Consider the following 19,262-nt stretch of genomic DNA (forward strand, 5'->3'; position numbering starts at 1 on the left):
ATGTGAAATGTGGGGTATTCGAAAAGTCTAAGGCCTTGACATGAAATCAGCTAGAACTTTTGAAAGGAAAAGGAGTGGGAGGAGGAATTGAAATGTCAGTCCACCAGCAGTGAAGTAATAAATGAATGTGTTACATTTTCCATTTTTTAATAAATATTTAATAATCATCTGTAGATTGTGCAAGCCATTTGGCCAAAACCTTCCATGTATCTTTATCATATACTTACTGCATAAGACAGCTGAAGAAGGCTTAGACAGTGAACTTTCTGTACAGATTTGAGACACAATATATACCACACAAACCTAAACTGGTCTTTGAAGTCTGTTGAACCACACTGATTTATGTCAGATGACAAATTCATCAATTTGGTTTGGCAATAGCAAAAGCTAAGAAACATCTGGGCATATTTCAGAGCAAGCATCTAAGTTTGAATTTAGAAGGCACCATGGCTATAGGTATCTACCTGTATTGCTGCAGACACTTTTATGTGCAGAAGCTCATCTGTCACTCCAAACTGGCATCACAGGGGAAGAATTTTCAATCTGAGATACTTTAGCTTTCAGGAGTATCATTAGAAAGCCAAATATTATTCACTCATTCTCCTCCTCTGTCCCCCAGGTCATCTGCATAAAAGGAGGTGTAGCTTAATTCTTTCCTTTCCTGCGTGTCAACTTTGAAGATTTAGTGACTATAGAATAATTTTCATCAGTTGTGATAGTTATGATGGCTGAATATTCACTGAATGTCCTGTTCTTTTCTAGTTCCCTGTTTATCAGTTTAGTGCAACAAACCAAAAATAAAACCATGCAGATCTTTCCCATCACATTTTATTTGTTGGTTTGATTTTTGAGGCTTTAGGATAAAACTGAAGTCATAGAAGTAAATCATGTAGGACATCTAGCCATAGGCATTTTCAGTGAAATAAGTTCTTTCCAAGAAGGTTTTGACTTGTTACATGAAAATTAGCTTCTGGCAGGAAGAAGCCACATTTCACAGATCTTGGCCTATGTTTGATTTCTACAGGGCATGCCTTCAGCTAACACCACTGCTTCCACATATGTGAGCATAGTATTGGTGTTTAAGAGTAGAGCTGAAAAAAAAAGAAGGAAACAGTTTCTACTTGATACTGTTTATGACTCTTCTGAACAAAATGACACCTTCTGTTTGAAGGCAAAAGGAGTGTCTGACTGCTGCTGCTGAAGAGCATATTTAGTTTGAATAATCCAAAGGTCACTGAAGATTGACTTTTCTGTTGAACCTATTCTATTGAATTTTACTGCATTTCTCTTCAGAATATGCAGTAAAATTGATTTTTAAAGCAATACATTTAATTGAAAAATAAAATATTTAGATGTAGTATTCCAGGGAGATATCCTGAAAACATGCATCCAGATACATCTAGCAGGTGCATGAAGTACTGGTAGATACGAGATATTTGGTCATCAGGAGCCTGGGAACTTGAGAGGCTGTCATTGTTTTACTGATGAGGCAGAAGCAGGGCAAGAACAGAGAAAACAGACTTAAGATAGGATCTAAAGAAAGTCCGAGAGAGGAGACAGTTTGACACCGTAGAATCTGTGTCAAGAATTTATGACTATGAGCGAGCGAGAATGTTGTGCACCAGGAAAAAAAGGTTGGTCTTTGATAAGCAGTAAGGAATGATTTGAAAAGTAGGAGGGGATCTGAGCAGAGAGGGAAATATGGGATACTGAGACCACAGATAATCCTGCGGACTGTCAGGCAATATAAACTTACTGGAGAGAAATGTTGTATCAGAGTGATCTAAGTGAAATAATATGACAAATACTACAGATAGTAGAGCAGTTATATTACAGGCATCGATGTAAATACATTCAGGCATGGTACTTGTTTATGTCTGTCCTCTGAATCTCACTAATTCTGATTCTGCATTTATAAAAGCCACACATCTCTCATCCTCTCTATATCAGTTCTGGATTCAGTCATGCTACTGTTAAATGTTTATGTAAATACTGGAAGATTTCTGCCTAACAGTCCTTCAGCCTCACTGTCCTTTCTGTTCTAGTTGGCAACGTGGGACTCTGAGAAAGGACTGAATGGTAGCCTACAAGAACGACGTCTGGGCAATGACTTACAAGGATTGACACTCAAAGTGGTGACTGTCTTGGTATGATCCCATTTGAGTTCAGGAAACAAAATGCTCAAAATAAAAAGGATCTGACTGAGTATTTTGGGCACTTCCCACAGTATTTTTCCCTATCATTTTCAGTTCTGTATTTTTGGATGTTCAGTTGCATAAGCAAGGAAGATAGATGATGGCCTTTTATTATTTTATGTGAAGCTGTGCACTGTCAGAGATACAGAGCATTTGTTTGTTTGCTTATGCTGTTTTTCTGCATTGTAATTCCTACTGGGCATGGAAGCAGCACAGGGCCTGAGTGCACAGGGGTGCATTCCACATACCGTACTCTAACTCGGATATGCAGTTTCCAACATTTCATGTATTTTAAGATCAGATGGGCCAATTATGATAATCTAATCTTGGCTCTTGTACACTGCAGGCTGTAAAATTTAATCAAGTGTTTCCTCCATCAAGCTCATAAATTCCCGTTGAGATAAGCTATATCTTTTAGAAAGGCGTAATCTTTCAAAAAAATCATTACGCTTTTGGGACTACTGTCTGTTAGTATCCAGAGTGGTAGCAGAGCTCCTCTCACCTAAGTGCTAAATTAGGGGCAATTTAGGACTTTAATGCATTCCTGCCCAAAATATTGTAGTTTGCAGATTGCAGAATGTGGTGCCTTTTTGTGTTTTTTATTTCTCTTTTTCTGAATCATGGTACAAATAGGAGGTACCACATAAGATCACGAAGGCATCCGCCCCAGCCCCCAGTTTTCTTTCCTCTGCCTGGTGACAGGCAAGGTTATGCTGTAGCTCATGCGGGAGGCGAGCAGATCCCTTCCAGGAGAATGTCAATAGTGGGTTGTGAAGGCAGCCAGCTGCAGTGGCTCTGCTGCCAGCAGCCCTGGTGTTCCCCCACCGGAGAGCAGGACACCCATGCCTGACAGAAAACATACCGCAAAATGCTGCATTGCCTTGGTCCCAGAACAGACTTTAATTTAAACTACTCCAGGATCCAGTACCCATGAAGGTTATTCTTTGAATTGTCAAAATTTTAAATACTCATAAAATGTAGCAGTTTTAGCTCTTGTTTCACTATGTCTCCTGGATAAAAGATTAATCATTGTCTGCAAAAGATGACTTTCTAGATCTGATATGATCTCAGATAGATGAACAGTAGTACTGTTCTTATCTCGGACTTAGGTACTTAATGTCTATGTTCTAGACAGCTAGTTAGGACACTAAAGTAGGTGTCTATGCCCTCTTTATAGTCAGCGAGAAGAGGCAGGTACTTCAGAGAGCAATTCATCCTGTGAGCCCCAGGAAGCTGCTAGAGGGGGTTGAATTGTCTTCTGGAGTCTCTGCCTCTTCTCAAGAGCTGTGGAAAACCCAAGGCCACATAGGACTCAGGTGCTGAGGCAGTGGTATCCAGTTGGGATCCCTCATAGTATCCCACATGGCCTACAGTTTTTGCCTCAGAAGGTTATGAGTGTCTCAAAATCTGTGCCAAGTTGTCCAGAATTAACTCAGGAAAACATCTTTTTGCTAAGAGAAGCAAACTAAAAAACTTATTTCAATTATCAGTTAAGATATTGGTTTGTTCTCAGGAAGAACCTTTTGTGATGGTGGCAGAGAACATACTTGGGCAACCAAAACGATATAAAGGATTTTCCATTGATGTCCTGGATGCACTTGCCAAGAATCTGGGCTTCAAGTATGAGATATATCAAGCTCCTGATGGCAAATATGGACAGCAGCTCCAAAACAGCTCCTGGAATGGCATGATTGGAGAACTCATTAACAAGGTACAAGGAAAACAAGCTGCATTTAAAAAAAAAAAAAAAGAAAAAAAAAAAAGACTCTTCAGAGTAGGACATCAAGGCTTTGTAAGGAGGTTGTTTAAATTCTCCCCTTCCTCCATTCCAAATTACAAGAGAATGAATTAGGGTGAAAGCACCAGTGCAGAACACTTCTGAGCTATGGGTGGTTTGAGTATGGTGTAAACCGTGCATTTTAAGACCCTGTATCCAGGATAGGAACTAGAGAGTCTCTTCTATTTACTCCCAACTGTTCTCAACATAAATTATATCAGTGTAAATCTGTGTGTTTACATAGCTGTAAGACTAAGAAGAGAGGACATGGATGTGTGTGTGACTGAATGTCTCTAGAAAATAAATAATGTATTCTTAATGTATTCTTAAATACTAACTATTATTATTTTAATTTTTTTCATTATGTCTTTGCTACTTGTTTTTAGGTTTGACTTTATTTGGGTCACTTTGTGGCAATGTGTTTGATAATGATCAACTGTTTGACTCCAAAACAAGAGAAGTGTCCCTAGTAATATACCATAAAGGAGTGTTTTGAAGGACCAGAATTTAAACTGATCTCAAGATTATGTGTTCATTTAAAACAGAGAGGACCAAATTTCTTTTCTTAATTACAATCTTGCGAATCAGGAGTAAGTTAATTGAACTCCATTGAAGTAAATGGGGAAAGTTTGTAGCATAGAATCTCCCAGAGAATGAAATTGGAGTGCATTTTGTTCATGGTCTTGCTGTCTGACATGGGACAATTGTTAATCAAGAAGGAGAGTCAAAGGAATTAATATTCCATGTTGCTGCCCTTGGTAGAAAAGGTTACTCTTCTGCAGTGGAGTTATTAGTGAAAGTGAAAGCTTTCTCATTATTTAGTAAGTAGGTGGCTCAGTGTCTGGTAAGTAGATGTTTAGGAAGAAATAGAAGCAATTAAAGCAATAGGAAATGTGTGTATGACAATGGGATCTTCTTGGTTGGTGCTAGGAAATATAAAGAATTTTTTACTTATTTTGCATTGACATAAGCTGTTTGAATTTCATTGATTTGAAAATGTGGTAAGAAATCCTGTTAAATTTCTTTGGAAAGACCTTCTACGTGTAAAACCTACTCGCTTTAAATGTTGAAGTTAAAGTAGTTTCAGGAACAAAGTTGCCTTTGGTTAGCATTCTTCCAGTTACTAATTTTTGCAATCGCGTTATTCCTTGTAAAAAACAAACAAAATCTTCCCTCCCAGCTGTCATATGAAATCCCTTCATGAATATGTGAAGCTGGCAACTCTGCAGGGAGAACAAATATTAGCTCTTTGCACCTTCCTATCAAATACACAAGCTAAATAAATGGTATTTCTTTCTTATTGCTTGCACCAGGTTAATATGGTTTGGAATTTAGGCATCCTTTGGAAAACAAGTGAGTGTAAAGGTTAAACAAGTTGCATTCATTCCAGAGAGAAGTCGAGGTGATGCTTTTTGTTCTAGAGTACGTAGACAGGTTATGTTTCACTACTGTGCTTTAAACTAGTGCAATTAACTAATGTTCAAAGATTAAACTGATTCTGGTTTTATTTTTAGACAATTTATTTAAATTTGTCTGAACGTGTTAAGTTATAGAAAGAAATGCATGGAGTCACTTGGTTCTTCAAAAGTTTCTCCTTAAGGCTCATGCTGGCCAAATTCTTGGTGAAACGAAGAGGTCTGATCCGTTGCGTTTTTCTCGCAGAGAGCAGACCTAGCCATCTCAGCCATCACTATAACACCAGAACGAGAGAGCGTTGTGGACTTCAGCAAGCGGTACATGGACTATTCCGTGGGGATCTTAATCAAAAAGCCCGAAGAGAAAATCAACATCTTCTCTCTCTTTGCTCCCTTCGACTTTGCGGTGTGGGCTTGCATTGCTGCAGCCATCCCTATAGTTGGCGTCTTGATATTTGTCTTGAACCGGATCCAGACAGTCAGGGCGCAGAATGCTTCCCAGCCAAGCCCTTCTGCTTCCTCCACCCTTCACAGTGCCATCTGGGTCGTGTACGGCGCTTTCGTTCAGCAAGGTACTTACTCTCTTACAAACACCACTGACAGATGGTCAGAAATGTTCTGCCTTGGGTAAAGCAGGTTGGGACATGTTAGTCTTGGCCAAAACTGTCTAAAGATGAAAGAGAAGGCTCGTATGGGGAGGTAATATGTTTTATTTGCCCAGCTGCTGAAAAGTGGGAAGAGGTAGGTAAGTTGGGGGGCAGGTATGTTCTGCTTTTCTGTCTCTCAGTAAGTCCAGAAAGAACACTCGTAGCAGGCTTTTCCACTTCGGGAAAATTATCACGCAATAAATAAACTACAGAGCTGCTTGGTGCGGAATTACACTTCTCCAACTCTGAAACTAGCCCCTTCTCTAATTGTTTCAATTTAATTTTAGAAATTTATATGTTTTTGAACTAATGTGAGACAGTTTATCTTTTGGTTCTTTGATGTGAATAGGAAAACGATTTGTAGCCATGTAACTAACTTTACACTCAGGAATCTCTAGGCATAGGACTAAGCCTATTGAATTCAATGGGATTGCTACCATTAAGAAAGCTACTTTTATAAATAATTGTTTGCAAAATCTGCCCACACAGTTTTTGTCCCATATCTATAATGTTAGTACCATTCTTGGAAGGCAGGTTTTGTTGAATGCTAACATACGGTTATGTTGTTAACTTTTTTCTACATTTTTTTCATTGTGATTGCAAGCTTATAAAGCTTCAGCTGGAAAATCCTTACTATTGCTATGAAACTTGGTCCCTCATCTCATTAAGGTGGCATCGCTGATGGGTTTAAGTACAGTAAGATGTAATCAGCACAAACATATGCTGAAGTGACTAGCACCAGTTATATGGTAAGGTTTGGTCTCCAACAATGTTCAAGCATAACTGTGCTTGAAGCCTGCTAGAAAGAAATCTTCATGTTGTTTGAAATGTTGTAAAGAGTGACAATGACACTAATACTTAAGTCTTTGCAGATTTAAATACAGCACAGATAGCACATAAGCCATTGGACAATTTTGTGGTTTTTTTCCAAATTGAAAATGGCCATTGAAAAAAGAATATTACTATGTTCTGAACACTGAAACGATTTAATTCTGCATATTAATCGTGCTTCACCATTGAACTTTCTTTATTTAGAATATTTTTCATGTTCTGTAGATGTGCTCCTCAATAATTTCCAAGGGAAATATGTTGAAAGATGATTTGCTAGAACAGTATCCAGGGCAAGATAAGGTTGACTGGAGAAAATGTTTGTAAATTATCGGTCTTAGCAGAAGCAGTGCTTTTCTCACAGTGAAAGGGCTGTCTGGAGGGGAAGCAGAAATGCAGAGGGGTAGCTCCAACAAAGTTGAACATAACAGCGCACACAGAGGGTGATCATAAATGGAAGCTACTGAGAGACGCTCATTTTCTCTGTCTGTTTGCAGGGGGCGAATCTACTGTCAATTCTGTGGCTATGCGCATTGTAATGGGAAGCTGGTGGCTCTTCACCCTTATCGTGTGCTCTTCCTACACAGCAAACTTAGCAGCATTTCTCACAGTATCAAGGATGGATAATCCCATAAGGTAAGAGCCTCTTCTTAACATGAAGCTGGAAACCTGGATTTCACAGAAAAGTATTATCTATTTGAGCACTCATTCTTGCAAGAAGGAGATAACTCTAATAAAATACTCTGCTTATTTGCAGTGGCTCCTTTTCTCTTCTCTCCCCGCCCTCCCCTTCACCTTCACCCTAACAACCCCCAAGCAGTTTTGACAGGTGCATGGAGGGGACAACGGCACTTTAATTGCGTGGTTTTCCAGAAGAGAGGTCTTCCATGTTTATATGTATTTTGCTTAACTAGAGCTCTCACTGCTTCAGCTGTCTTTACTTCTTTGTTGAACGTCAGAGGGGACTGCCACATCTAGCAAACTACGTAACATTTCACTTCTCACCTGCAATGCGTAATTCTATGTTCTTAATATTTTGATATATGCTGTTGTTTATACTATTATTTGCATGTAAGGTAATACAGGTGGTCTTTTAAAATATAAATGACCAGATTCAGTGGTATTATTTGCAGAAAAAGCTTCTTCTCTAGGAGGAGAAGATAACCAAAACTGACTCCAGGATAATAAATGTAATATAGCAGTTGTTTTATTAAATTTATATATAATTCTCTACAGTTGTGTTGGCAATACTGTGATGATAAATTACAGCTTCTGTAACAAACCCAATTTATCTTGCACCTTTGACTTCTTTCTCCTGCCGTTTGCCTACTAATCCATACCCAATGAGAATATTTTCAATAAACCAGGCCTCTGAGCAGCTCCAGAGAGCTGCTGGTTGTTTGGTGGCAATTTGTGTTTGTGTGTGTGTGTGTGTGTGTGTAATCTGTTTTTCTTCAGAAAATTTAAAGGCTGAATAATGTTTTCATTTTTTTCTCTCAAAATATGGACAAAATTTCCACCTTCACACTGGCATGGAGTACTGGGAGGGCTGTTGATCTTCTGCAGTCAGTGCTGACAGGATTAGAGTCTGATATCTCATGTTTGATCTGATGGTGATGGAGTGGAGACGTGGCCAGAGGACAGGCAGTGTGACACAGGCTGTCCTCCTAGAAAATGCTGAGCCAAGGATTTTAGGTGCTAGAGAGTGACACAGTTGCTCTGTCGCTCTCATTTGGGCTTGCACTGGGAAAACTGGGACTGTAAGGTTTGTGCTCAGCTCCTAAAACAGAGGCATTGGCACTTAGGTGAGGCTGGCACTTAAAAAAGCTGCTTTTGCCTTCTCTGTGGTATCTGCAAAGAAGGACATAATTAAGTGCATTTCTCATAAACATAAGTTTAACAGTATTTCCAATTTTTAACTTGCCATTGCATACTTGCAGGTAATGTAACTCTTTGTATGGATATAGTGTTATAATAATAATAAAACTATCCCCAAACCATAACAAGCTTTGTTTTAAAATTAATTTTCTGTTAGTTTAGCCAAAAGAAGTAGGTTTTAACAGTAATAGAAATAAGAACTGTGTAATTTCTGGAAATAACATGAGAAACTAAATAGAATAAAACTACCACACAGTATCTGTGAGGCGTGGCTATAATGGGAATAAAGTTAAGCTCAATGAATAAATTGTTCTTGAAACCCAAGACAGAAATAGTTATCTGGAAAGCTTGAATAATGATCTTCTCAAAAAAATTCTGAATGTTATAATTCCTTCATGGCAGAAGAAATTGTCCATTTGGTCTACTGAGCACCTCCCAAAACTCAACAAAGTTCAGAGGAGGACAAAAGTTGGGGTGAAATGCACTGAGGAGTCTGCAAAAAAAGGACACAGGTTTAAGAGCAGAACTATGAATTATGAGAGGAGGCCTTTGAGGCTGAGCTATTACAACATTTACAAGGGAGTTTGATTCCCCTTCTCATTAAAATGAATAGACATCACTATGAATCTTGAGGAGGAGAGAAGTTATTTCAGTAAAGGAACTGTTCGGTGTTGGTTTGGGACTTCAGAGGCCCATGCCCTTCTACTGTTAGAGATAGCAGCGGAAGAATTATAATTAAATGGCTTTCTATACCTAACAGTAGCTGCCACTTTCCAGGTTCCAAATATCACATCCCCTTGTACAAGGTGAGGGTACAGAAGAAAGCAAGCACTCAGCTGTGATCTGCAAACACCAGCATAGTAATTCATGTGCCAAACCATAAACGTCTAAGGTAATTTAAGTTGCCATAAGGTTTACTGCCCGTGCTCCAGCTACTTGGCTATAAGGGCAGCGGTCTCTATTATGTATTGTCAGACACAATGTGGATTATTCATATTGCCTGGGGTGTCTAAAGTGGTCCTGGATACTTTGGCTTAGGCACCCAAATCATTCCCAAGGTAATCTGAAATAGTAGCTGTCAGAAAGCTCTTTGATTTGATCACTGGTTGGCATAACTGAGACAGTTAAGGAACTTGCTTGCCTTGGCTTACCCATGGCTATTTTACAAAGTTTGCAGAATGTCCCTGAGATCCTGCTACTCTGAGAGAGAGAGAGAGATCTGGACTAACCGCTTTCATTGAAAACTGCCAGTGCCTTAGGAGAGAAGAGATGGGGTAAAGAAATAGGATCTCCAGAAACTCTGTTGAGCCTTCATCCATTTGTAAGCTATGATGAAGATACTTTCATGCCCCCACTCTTTATGAGAAATATCTTATAAAATGTTGTGTCAGATTTAGAACAAATATTTTTCCTGAGAAAGTAAATTACTGCCTTACATGAATGCATTGTGGCCTGGTGTCTCGGCTCCAGTACAACTTAGCTTCAGCATCATATGATGTGGAGTGGCTTTTTTTGCCTTTCTAAATCTGCCACTCAGCTTGCCTGCATTATATCTTTCATGGACCCAGAAAGGAATACTTATGTGAAATCCATTTTTCCCACCCAAAGAGGCACAATGAGTTATAGCTGAAAATTTGCTCACCAGCTGAGAACTACCAAATCCATCTGTGTATACTTCCATTGTTAAGAAACCAACCCCTCATCCTCTTAGTAAATGTGTGCTGTTATCTCTCCCTCCATAGAGAAGTCCTCTGGTGTTCAGTACTGCTGCTGCTAAATTGCCAGCAGGAGAGAAAATAGTATTATGGTGCTGCAGTAGCTGCAACATAGTTAAGATTTTCATTACAAGACCGATTTTTCTTCCCAAGCCCCCTCCAAAATGCCTAATAAAAGTTGTTTCAGCATCAAATTTGGCATGTGTGGTCTGTGACTAGCAGAACAGGAGTATGTTTGATTGAATAATTAGGTGTCAATCAATCCAGTGATCATTACCTCCACAATTTCACTGCAATACAAGTGTGTCATAGAAATCATAAATGATATTTATTAGAAGGGGCCTGGTGAGAGATTCGCTGAAGCAAAGTTGAACTGTTGGAAGGCAGATTTTTAGAATTAGCATGTCAGATGAAAGCCTGCTCATGAGGGCATAATTTTTTTTTACAATCTGGTATTGGCAACTCTCGCAAGGCTTTTCCACCCTGCCATGAGTTTCAGGGACTGCCTGTGGCTCACAGAAAAGTGAAATACCCAGAGTAGGAGGCACGGCAGAAAGCAGCTTTGATATGCTGCCTGTATTTCTGTATTTCCTGACAGAGACTTCCTAAATCCCAAATGGGTTCCCAAGTGCTGTGCTGTGCAGGTGCCCAGATGCCATGTAAGAAACATGCCTATCTTGGAACGAACAAAAGTCCATCTCCTTGGATTTTCCCAAATCCTGAAGGGCTTCATCACAAGTGTGATCATGAGGAGAGGCACTGGCTTTCTGATCTGGTACAGCTGCACATGCCGCCTTGTTCCTCGCGTGTCCTGCGTGCCCATCGCTCGTCCCGGTGTGATAGGGCGGTATGGAGGGTCAGAACATGGAGTTTGAGACCCACGTCAAAACCTCCGGCCCTTCAGGAGATCAAGGATAGCAGAAAATACTGTGAACCTTCCTCGGCTGTCCTCCATTTTCCAGTTGCTAGTGGTCGGTGCTTCTGTACCCCTTTGCTCTTTTAATACTGCTTCTCTGAGCCCTCTGTCCAAATTACCTCTTGTACTCTTCTCATCTTCTCTCTGTCCCAACCTCACAACAAGGGAACAAAGACAATGTAGTGGTTACCTCAGGATTTCTGTGTTTGTGGAGATTCACAGGCAGGGCAGTGAACCGTCAAGCAGATATTCCCGACCGCACGTGAGCAGAGGAGCGAGATGTTACCCGGTTCCAAAAGAGAAGGCATTTTTTGCAAATGTGCTGGTGGCAACCACTTTGGAGCTCAGGCTAGGAGGCCACGATCCATGTTCTAACTTTGTAAATGAGCAATTCTTAAATTTTGTCTTTAAATAGAAATCTAGGTAATGTTCAGTGCCTGTGCTAATCCTTGGCAAACTTGTTTAAACCCAAATGTTTTGCATTTATTATTCTAATATTTGCCTTCAGAACTGTATGCAGGTGAGAAATCTTTTAAGGGGTCAGTCTGCCAAGTAAGGGCTGAATTATTACATGCAAGTCTGTTCTTTCGTTTTATTACATTTTAAAACAGCCCTTGGATCTGCTGTCTGACCTTCCATTTGTAATTATGAGTTTAATTAGCAGTGACTAAACTTCCAGCTTCATTTCTTGTTAACAAGCAGACTACATGCAGTTCAGTAGCTGCACAGACATTGTGAAACTCAGGTTTAGGAGAGCTTCTCTGACAAGAGGTTAAGAATCATGCAGGAAAAATAGGACGTAAAAAAGTAGGCTATTTGCAAACTCAAAAAAGTTTAAATATAAGATTCTATCAAATTGATCCTTAACATTTGCACATGCTATGGATGTTTTGAAAGGCATCTTTATATATGCATTCATGGACTGCATACAAATGCATGTTATATCTGCTTTTAAGTTCACAGCTGTTGTTTCATGATTTGGGATTTCCTTATTTGCATTTTAATCCCCAAATTTCATATGTTTTGGTGACAGCTGAAGATTTACTGCAGCTTAGTTGGGGTGATAGTCTGGCACTTGGAAGACTTGGGTGCAAATTCTTTTTCCACCACAAACTTTGTTTGATCTTGGCAAGTTTAGCCTCCTCTCTGTCTCAGTCCCTTTCTGTATGAAAGAGTAACAATTTTTTCGTATCTTACGTGGCACGTTGTCAGTTTAGCTGCTTTAAAGGTAATGGCCAGAAATGACCATATTATAATAGCTCTGCGGGTATCAAAAAAGGTAGATTTTCTGGGCTGTGTACAAAACAGAAACAATCTCAAAATATTTTAAAAGAAAATGAGGAAAGTATTTTGAAGTTGCCAGCTAGAGGTAAATGAATAAAGGTTCCATCTGCTGTAGTTAAGTGGATTTGATTGGGTTGGTAGCAAGAACCTCACAGGAATCCCTCTGTATTTGCAGTGATTTTGCCTTGAAGTTCCTTGTGTTTGAAAACAGCCTTGCTGTTGTTAATATTGTGCGTGGTTTTCTAAATATTTCATTGGATTTTCTTTTGTTATGTTTAATTTGTACTATGTTTTGCAGTGTCTGTGCAGCACCTCAGGCACCTTGGCAGGAGGCATGTATGAATGAGCATGATAAAAAATAATCATCATGATTATTATTTAAGGCCTGTGAGCAAAAGCTTCAATCATTAAATAACTAGATTAAGTTCATCCATAAAAATGAAGGCTAAAAAAGAGTGCAAGAAAGATGCAAGTGAATGAGCAAGGACAAAACCTCTTTTTTTTCTTTCCAGAATATTCCCCGTTTAGACCACGTGGAAGAAATTTCATGGGAAATGCTCTGCAGCCTGGGCAGCAAGGCAGCAGCGCTCAAGGGCAAAGCTTGCCAGCCATTTGCCTTCAGGACAAGACACTGTGATGTTCCGAGGGCTAGAACCCCTGTTGTCTATCTTTTCATTTCACTTTCATTGATGGCGTTGCCCAGCGGGTGCTTCTGGGAAACCCAGGGCTTCACAAAGTCTGAAGCCTTTTAAAAACCTTTCTGAATGTTGGCATATGCCATTCAACCATGGTTTAAAATGGATCCTAATTACTCCTGTAATTGAGCAAGCAGGCGAGCATATAAGTGCAAATATTTCCCAAGGACATTTTTCTGGGGAAAAATGAGAATGCACAGCTGAAATCAAGCTTGCATTCCATCTCTCCAGTTGCCATTGTAAAAATGTGGCATATATTGGAGATCAGTGGCAAACCAAGAGATTTGTGATTCCATACGCTCTTTGACTCTACTTTTACAACACTTATATGTTAGCATTTCTTCATTTGTTCTTGTTACTGGGAAGTTCTGTAACTTAAGTGGGTTGAGGCATTAACATTCAGATGCATGCACAGTTTAGAGAAGAAAATGATTAGGATATGATGTTAGCAAAATCTACCATCTGTGCAGGTAATAAAATGATTTTTTATTAGTTTTTTTTCTTTTGCTTTGGAAGGGTGAAAACCCAGAAAGAGCAGAAACTCCCATGACAGCCCATCAAAATGTACAAATCTGAGATTTGATATGCAGTCTCTTCTCAGCTCAGATGGAGTTGCCTTTTAAGTCAGATTTTCTCATATTAGTATAGGTTATTCACTGGCTGCCCATAAGAGTAGAGTAGCTGTATGCTTTCTGCATACATTAAATCTCATTGGCTCTTGACTTCAACCTTCTTTGTTGTAGTATGTGGTTTCTTTTTATTACAAGGATAGTAGCCATGGCTTATTTTGTTGGGTTTTATTTTCTATTTGATTCCTAAGGGATAAACAATACAAAATGCAGTAATAGAAGATTTTTGCCCAATAGGATATTTATATTTCTATTGTTTTTTCTCTAAAGAAGCTGATTTAATGTCTTATATGAACTGACAATAAAATCTAATATAACAGGATATTAAAAAGGCAAAATAATGATTACTATAGCAATTAAAACAGAGATGGCCTTAAAGCTTCAGACATTTCCTAACTGTAAAGACTACCTCAACCCATCATTTTGTAAGGACAAAAACAGGAGTAAGAAGAAAAACTTTACGGTGAATTCTGTTTTGGAAGTGGATTCTGGGTGAGGAACAACCATGAAAGCAAGGTGGCCAGTCCGCTCAAGTATTTGTGTTTCACTCCTGCAAAAGCATTAATAATTTTTTCCACTATATCAGGTAGATATTTATTTGACCTACAGTGCAAAATTACCTAACTGCTTTTGCATGTTAATATACTATTCCATGTGTTTGCCTGCTGGCTGTATTTGCTATTCTTTTGGACAGACAGATACTGTTACATGCCCCTGTGGTATATATCTTTATTAGAAGAGTATTTAATCAAAGACCCTCAAAGCAGGAAATGGGGTAGAACCTAAAAATATATAAATATCTTACTGACACTTGCTAGTGAAACAGCTAGCTGGAAAAAAAAAACCAAAAACCTGTAAAATTACTTGTAGTTTATACCATTTATCTGTGCTGGTCAGAGTCATTAGTGTAACAGTGGGCCCTATTATACAAGTCACACAGGTTATTCTATTATGGGGTAATATAGTGTATATTTCTGCATAGGTTTCCAAATCGTCCAGGGTCAGAAGGTCTCTCTGAAGGCATCCCTGCAGCCAGAACAACCAAGTAAATTGCATTTGCAAAACTACCAATAGTTAGTAAGCACTTTATGACAGTAAGTTAATTGCTGTGAAACAATGAGATGAAGTTGAAAGTAGGTGTACCTACTTGTAAGAGGGGACACTTGTACCTGTTTTCTTACTTGCTGTCAGCTCAGACAGGACATACATGAGCTTCCAACTCTGCTAATCTGTTGCATATTTTGGAAAATGCTTCATTTGCTCGTGTAAAAAAAACAGTCTTCTCACCTTGCACAATTCCTCACCAACATCTCCATGTGAGCAGTGGTTCTGTCATCTCATACCACGGTTGTTCAGCACCAGATTTTCTCACCCACCTGGCAGCAAAAGTAATTTTCCCACCTTCTGTTCGTTACCATATATTCGCTGTCAGCAGGCTAACTGTGAGTATCAGGAATATGCACTGAATTATTTATTTCTTTAGATTATTTTGGATAGAGGGAGGAGAGGGGAGAGGAGGGAATTTTCCAGTGGGGGCAGAGGAAGAATGCTTGTCCAGCCATCCTCCCAGCTGGAGTAGTGGTTGGTTGGTTAACACTGACCAGTGTCACTGTGCTATGGCCAGTCCTGTGCTCCACTTAGATGATCTGTCTTTTACATTGCAAGGCCTGCATTAATAGCCTGCAATAAGAATTAAATCATGATCATACCTCCTATAGCTTAAAAGTTCTGTTCATACAACCAATTCAAAATCTGATGTCTTGGAGCACAGTTCAGCAGCCATTCTTTCAGAGACTACAGATTGAACATGCCTCTGCTGTAGGTTGCGAGGCTAAGAGTTTCAGTTTTGGTGATCTCAGTGCACAGTCATCTGTTTTATGCTGTGCTGATGAAATCAGCCATAAATTAAGAAGTGAGACTTTGTATGGGATAGCTGGGGTACAGACACATGTCCGTTTGCCAGCTCTGCTGTGGACATAGGGACACAGTTGAGGGATGACACAAATGGCTTTGTGCAGTAACGTCTTAAATAGTATAAGCTAGATTCATTGGAGTTGTTAGGAGGATTGATTTTTGATTCTCTGATTTTTTTTCTCCCATGCATTTGTAAGGTTCCCATGCATTTGTAGTATGTATGCATATTCAGTCAAATGGTTGCACTACTCTTTTATAATCACTTAGAAAAAAAAATGCTTTTGGTTTTCTAGGTCCTGAAAGAGCTCTTGCTGACATTATAACAGCTTCCTATAATTTCTTCTTATAGTTCCTCATGTTAAGATAGTTTGCATCTGTCTTTGATGTGGTCTCTTTCAGGAATTGCCAGCCCTTCTGTAGTCTTTTATCCTTTAAATCAACTTCCCAAGAGACTTTCTCCTCCAGTTCCTGAAGTCTGTTGAGGTCTGATCTTTTGAAATCCATTTTTTTTTTTTTGTTTCTCTTTCCCCCCCCCCCCCCCCCCCCCCCCAGGATAGTGAGCTCCATCGTCTTGCAAACACTTTTATTCTGGTTACTTTTCTCTTTGACATTTTCATTCAAATCTAGAATAGCCATTCCCCTTATAAATGTCTCCATGATAGGAGATCATTCTTTCTCACAGCTTAAACTCTTAACACCTTAAATGATATATAGGATGGTATTTTGTCTTCTGAAATAAATTTGTTCCAATACATTCTAAAATGTTTATAGACCATCTTGCCATGAGGTGGAAAACTTTAAACTTGTCCTTTAAAGAACAGGTTTTAAAAATTGAATATCCTCATAAGGAGATTTAGAAACTATTCCTGATGATGTTAAAAAAAAAAACCAAAACAAAAAAACAAAAAAACAAAACCCAACAGCAAAACACACTTTCAGTAGATGCAGGTTATGGGTGTTTAGGGGGGAAAGGAGCTGTGGGTTCTTAGTATCCCTGGAAACTAAGATGCAACTGTTTATTACCATGAGTGCTTTCCTATTAGTTCTTAGTTCCTGTGTTGCAAAAGATTTTCTAGAGGGAAAGAAAACTTTTCTGGAAATAGTACTGTGTTGCTAAGGGAAGGATTACATATGTTCTTTCCACTTCCTGGGCTCATCTGCCTTACTGAGCAATGTTCTCCTCTTCTGCACGTGTGGCCCCATATAATATAATAGAGGAGCATTTCCAGACTTATCTGGAGATGGGGGAGAGAATGATGTTGCCTTAGAAAAGCTATTTTGATACAGCTGTCAAAGTTCCATTAAAAGAAATGTAATCACATGCACTAAAGTTGTTTGCCTTCTAAACCATTAAAACCAGCCTAGGAGAATAAGCCACTGATTTAATTTAATTGATTTATGAATAGTCATATCTATCTAAAAAGGAATAGAAAACCATCAGTCAGAATGGGGTGGATGTTAGCTACCATGTTTCTTTCATATGGCAGTAATGCAATTTCCAAGCTCATATTCGAAGGTATGTAATCAGGCTACCCAATAAACTAATTAACCTCAATATAAGGAACAGCTAGCTGGTTTTGATGCAGTGCTGGCAGTGTTTCTAGTATGAGGTTCGGTATTCAGGCGAGACTTGCGTTCAGGGTGAGGAGAGAGAGGCAAAAGGGTAAGGTCTCTTTTTCTGTTGACTTCATTGTACGTCAGGATGAGGTGGGAAGTACACCACAGACCAAGTGCCTGCAATCCGGGTCCTCTGAGAAACAGGCAAGTGGGCCTCCAGACTTTAAAATATGCATATGCAATGCATGCACTTTAGACATCAATAATAGCTGATGAATGCTATATGTGCTTTCAGTATTAATGAAGAGCCCTATGTTTTGATTTCCCAGGAGTACCCAGCACATGTTCTAGCAATCAAGATGCCTCTTCAGAGCCTTTCTGTTTTCTTCTCTTCTTCTGACAGAAGTCAACATCAATAGCTTCTGCTTTACTCCCTGTGGTAAGGCAAGGGTGTGAAGCTGTTTTCCAGCATCACTTTGTACCTCTGACTGATCTAAGCCATGTGAATTCATCCAGCCCCTCCACCCCGGCTATGAGACTGCTGACACTGGTGCAGGCAGCAGCCCACAGCTTTCCTCACCGAGATCCTCGTTCTCACAGCATGCAACAGCTCCTGATAAATCAAAACTTAATAAAGAGTTCAGTAGGACCTTATCTCACACTGGGATTTCATGAACTTTAATGCAACTGCTTACAGTGTAATGATATCCTAACAGGCATGGTATAAAGTACCACTCGCCCTGAGTAAGGGTTTTATAAGCTGGCACCGAGATGCCAAGCTTCTCTGTTCCCCACTCTATTTAATCAAACAGCTACTCTTTGTCATCTGAGTGCAAAATAGAATGGCAGTGGTATCAGTAGTTATAACACCAGTTGAGAAGGAAGAAGGCAATTTCTTCCCTCTCGATCTTAATCATTAATCTTCATTAAGATTTTTAGCTTCTGAGTGTGAATGGTAGAAGACATCAGCATAGCAAACAATTTAAAGTGCATCTGCATAAATAATAGAGGTAGTTTGTTATTTTCATTATAGGTAAAAGCATGTGTCAGTTGCCAGATGTGTTTGATTCAGACAATATGATTTTCATGCCAACTTTATGATATGTTTGATTTAGGTGAATTGACTAAAACCTGCCGTTGGGACTGAGTTGCTGTTAAACACCAGCTGCAGTTTTTATTTTAATTAATAATTTAAGGAGTAGAATACCTTGCTTTAATTAACACGTTAACCCTTCAAGCTACTCAGAGAAAGGTTGCAATGGCAAAGTGGTTTAAAAGTGAAGCAAGAAAATATTCAAAGGTAGGCCAAACAATGTATTTCTTTCCCCCAAACATGCTACAAGCTCTTGAGGTGTTTTCACCTTTCCTTCTTTGCATTTTAATTTTCTTCTTGCTGTTGAATGGAGTTTGGAGTGTGGGTAAAGGACCCAGGCTAACCCAGATTTTTTAGCAAGACTGATTATTCTGGATTTGCAGGATGAGCAGCAACTCCTCATAGCTCCTATGAATCACTTTCCAGGCTTTTAACTGAATCTGCGAAAATCCTACAGATTTGCTGTTTTGCCAAAACTTTCCTTGATCCCTTCTGAAAGTCTGCCCAGTCATGTAGTAGTTTAAATGTGGATCTAAGCATAGAAATTAAAGCTCCAGCTTTTGAAAACCTGGGCCTGCATCTTAAAAAAAACCCTCTGATGTGGTTACTCCGAATGCTTCTTTGTCAGTCTACTACTTTCCGTTGTTAAATAGCAAGCATGGTGGCCAAACTGGATAATATCTCAAGGATACTAATTTGTTAGAAATATGGAAAACTGG

At 39.2% G+C, this 19,262-nt stretch overlaps 1 protein-coding gene across 1 annotated transcript in view; it reads left to right on the forward strand.

Moving 5' to 3' along the window:
* Positions 1-19,262, forward strand: part of GRID1 (glutamate receptor, ionotropic, delta 1) — a 554,546-nt gene that overhangs the window by 497,265 nt on the left and 38,019 nt on the right. Inside the window, exons 9-12 of the mRNA XM_010567883.1 lie at positions 2,046-2,147; positions 3,709-3,906; positions 5,635-5,959; positions 7,360-7,498. Of these exons, the coding sequence (XP_010566185.1) occupies positions 2,046-2,147; positions 3,709-3,906; positions 5,635-5,959; positions 7,360-7,498 (764 nt within the window). The remainder of the gene's footprint in view (positions 1-2,045; positions 2,148-3,708; positions 3,907-5,634; positions 5,960-7,359; positions 7,499-19,262) is intronic.

The sequence above is a fragment of the Haliaeetus leucocephalus genome, unplaced genomic scaffold, assembly GCF_000737465.1.
Source record: "Haliaeetus leucocephalus isolate CR32 unplaced genomic scaffold, Haliaeetus_leucocephalus-4.0 Scaffold229, whole genome shotgun sequence".
Taxonomy (NCBI): Eukaryota; Metazoa; Chordata; class Aves; order Accipitriformes; family Accipitridae; genus Haliaeetus; species Haliaeetus leucocephalus.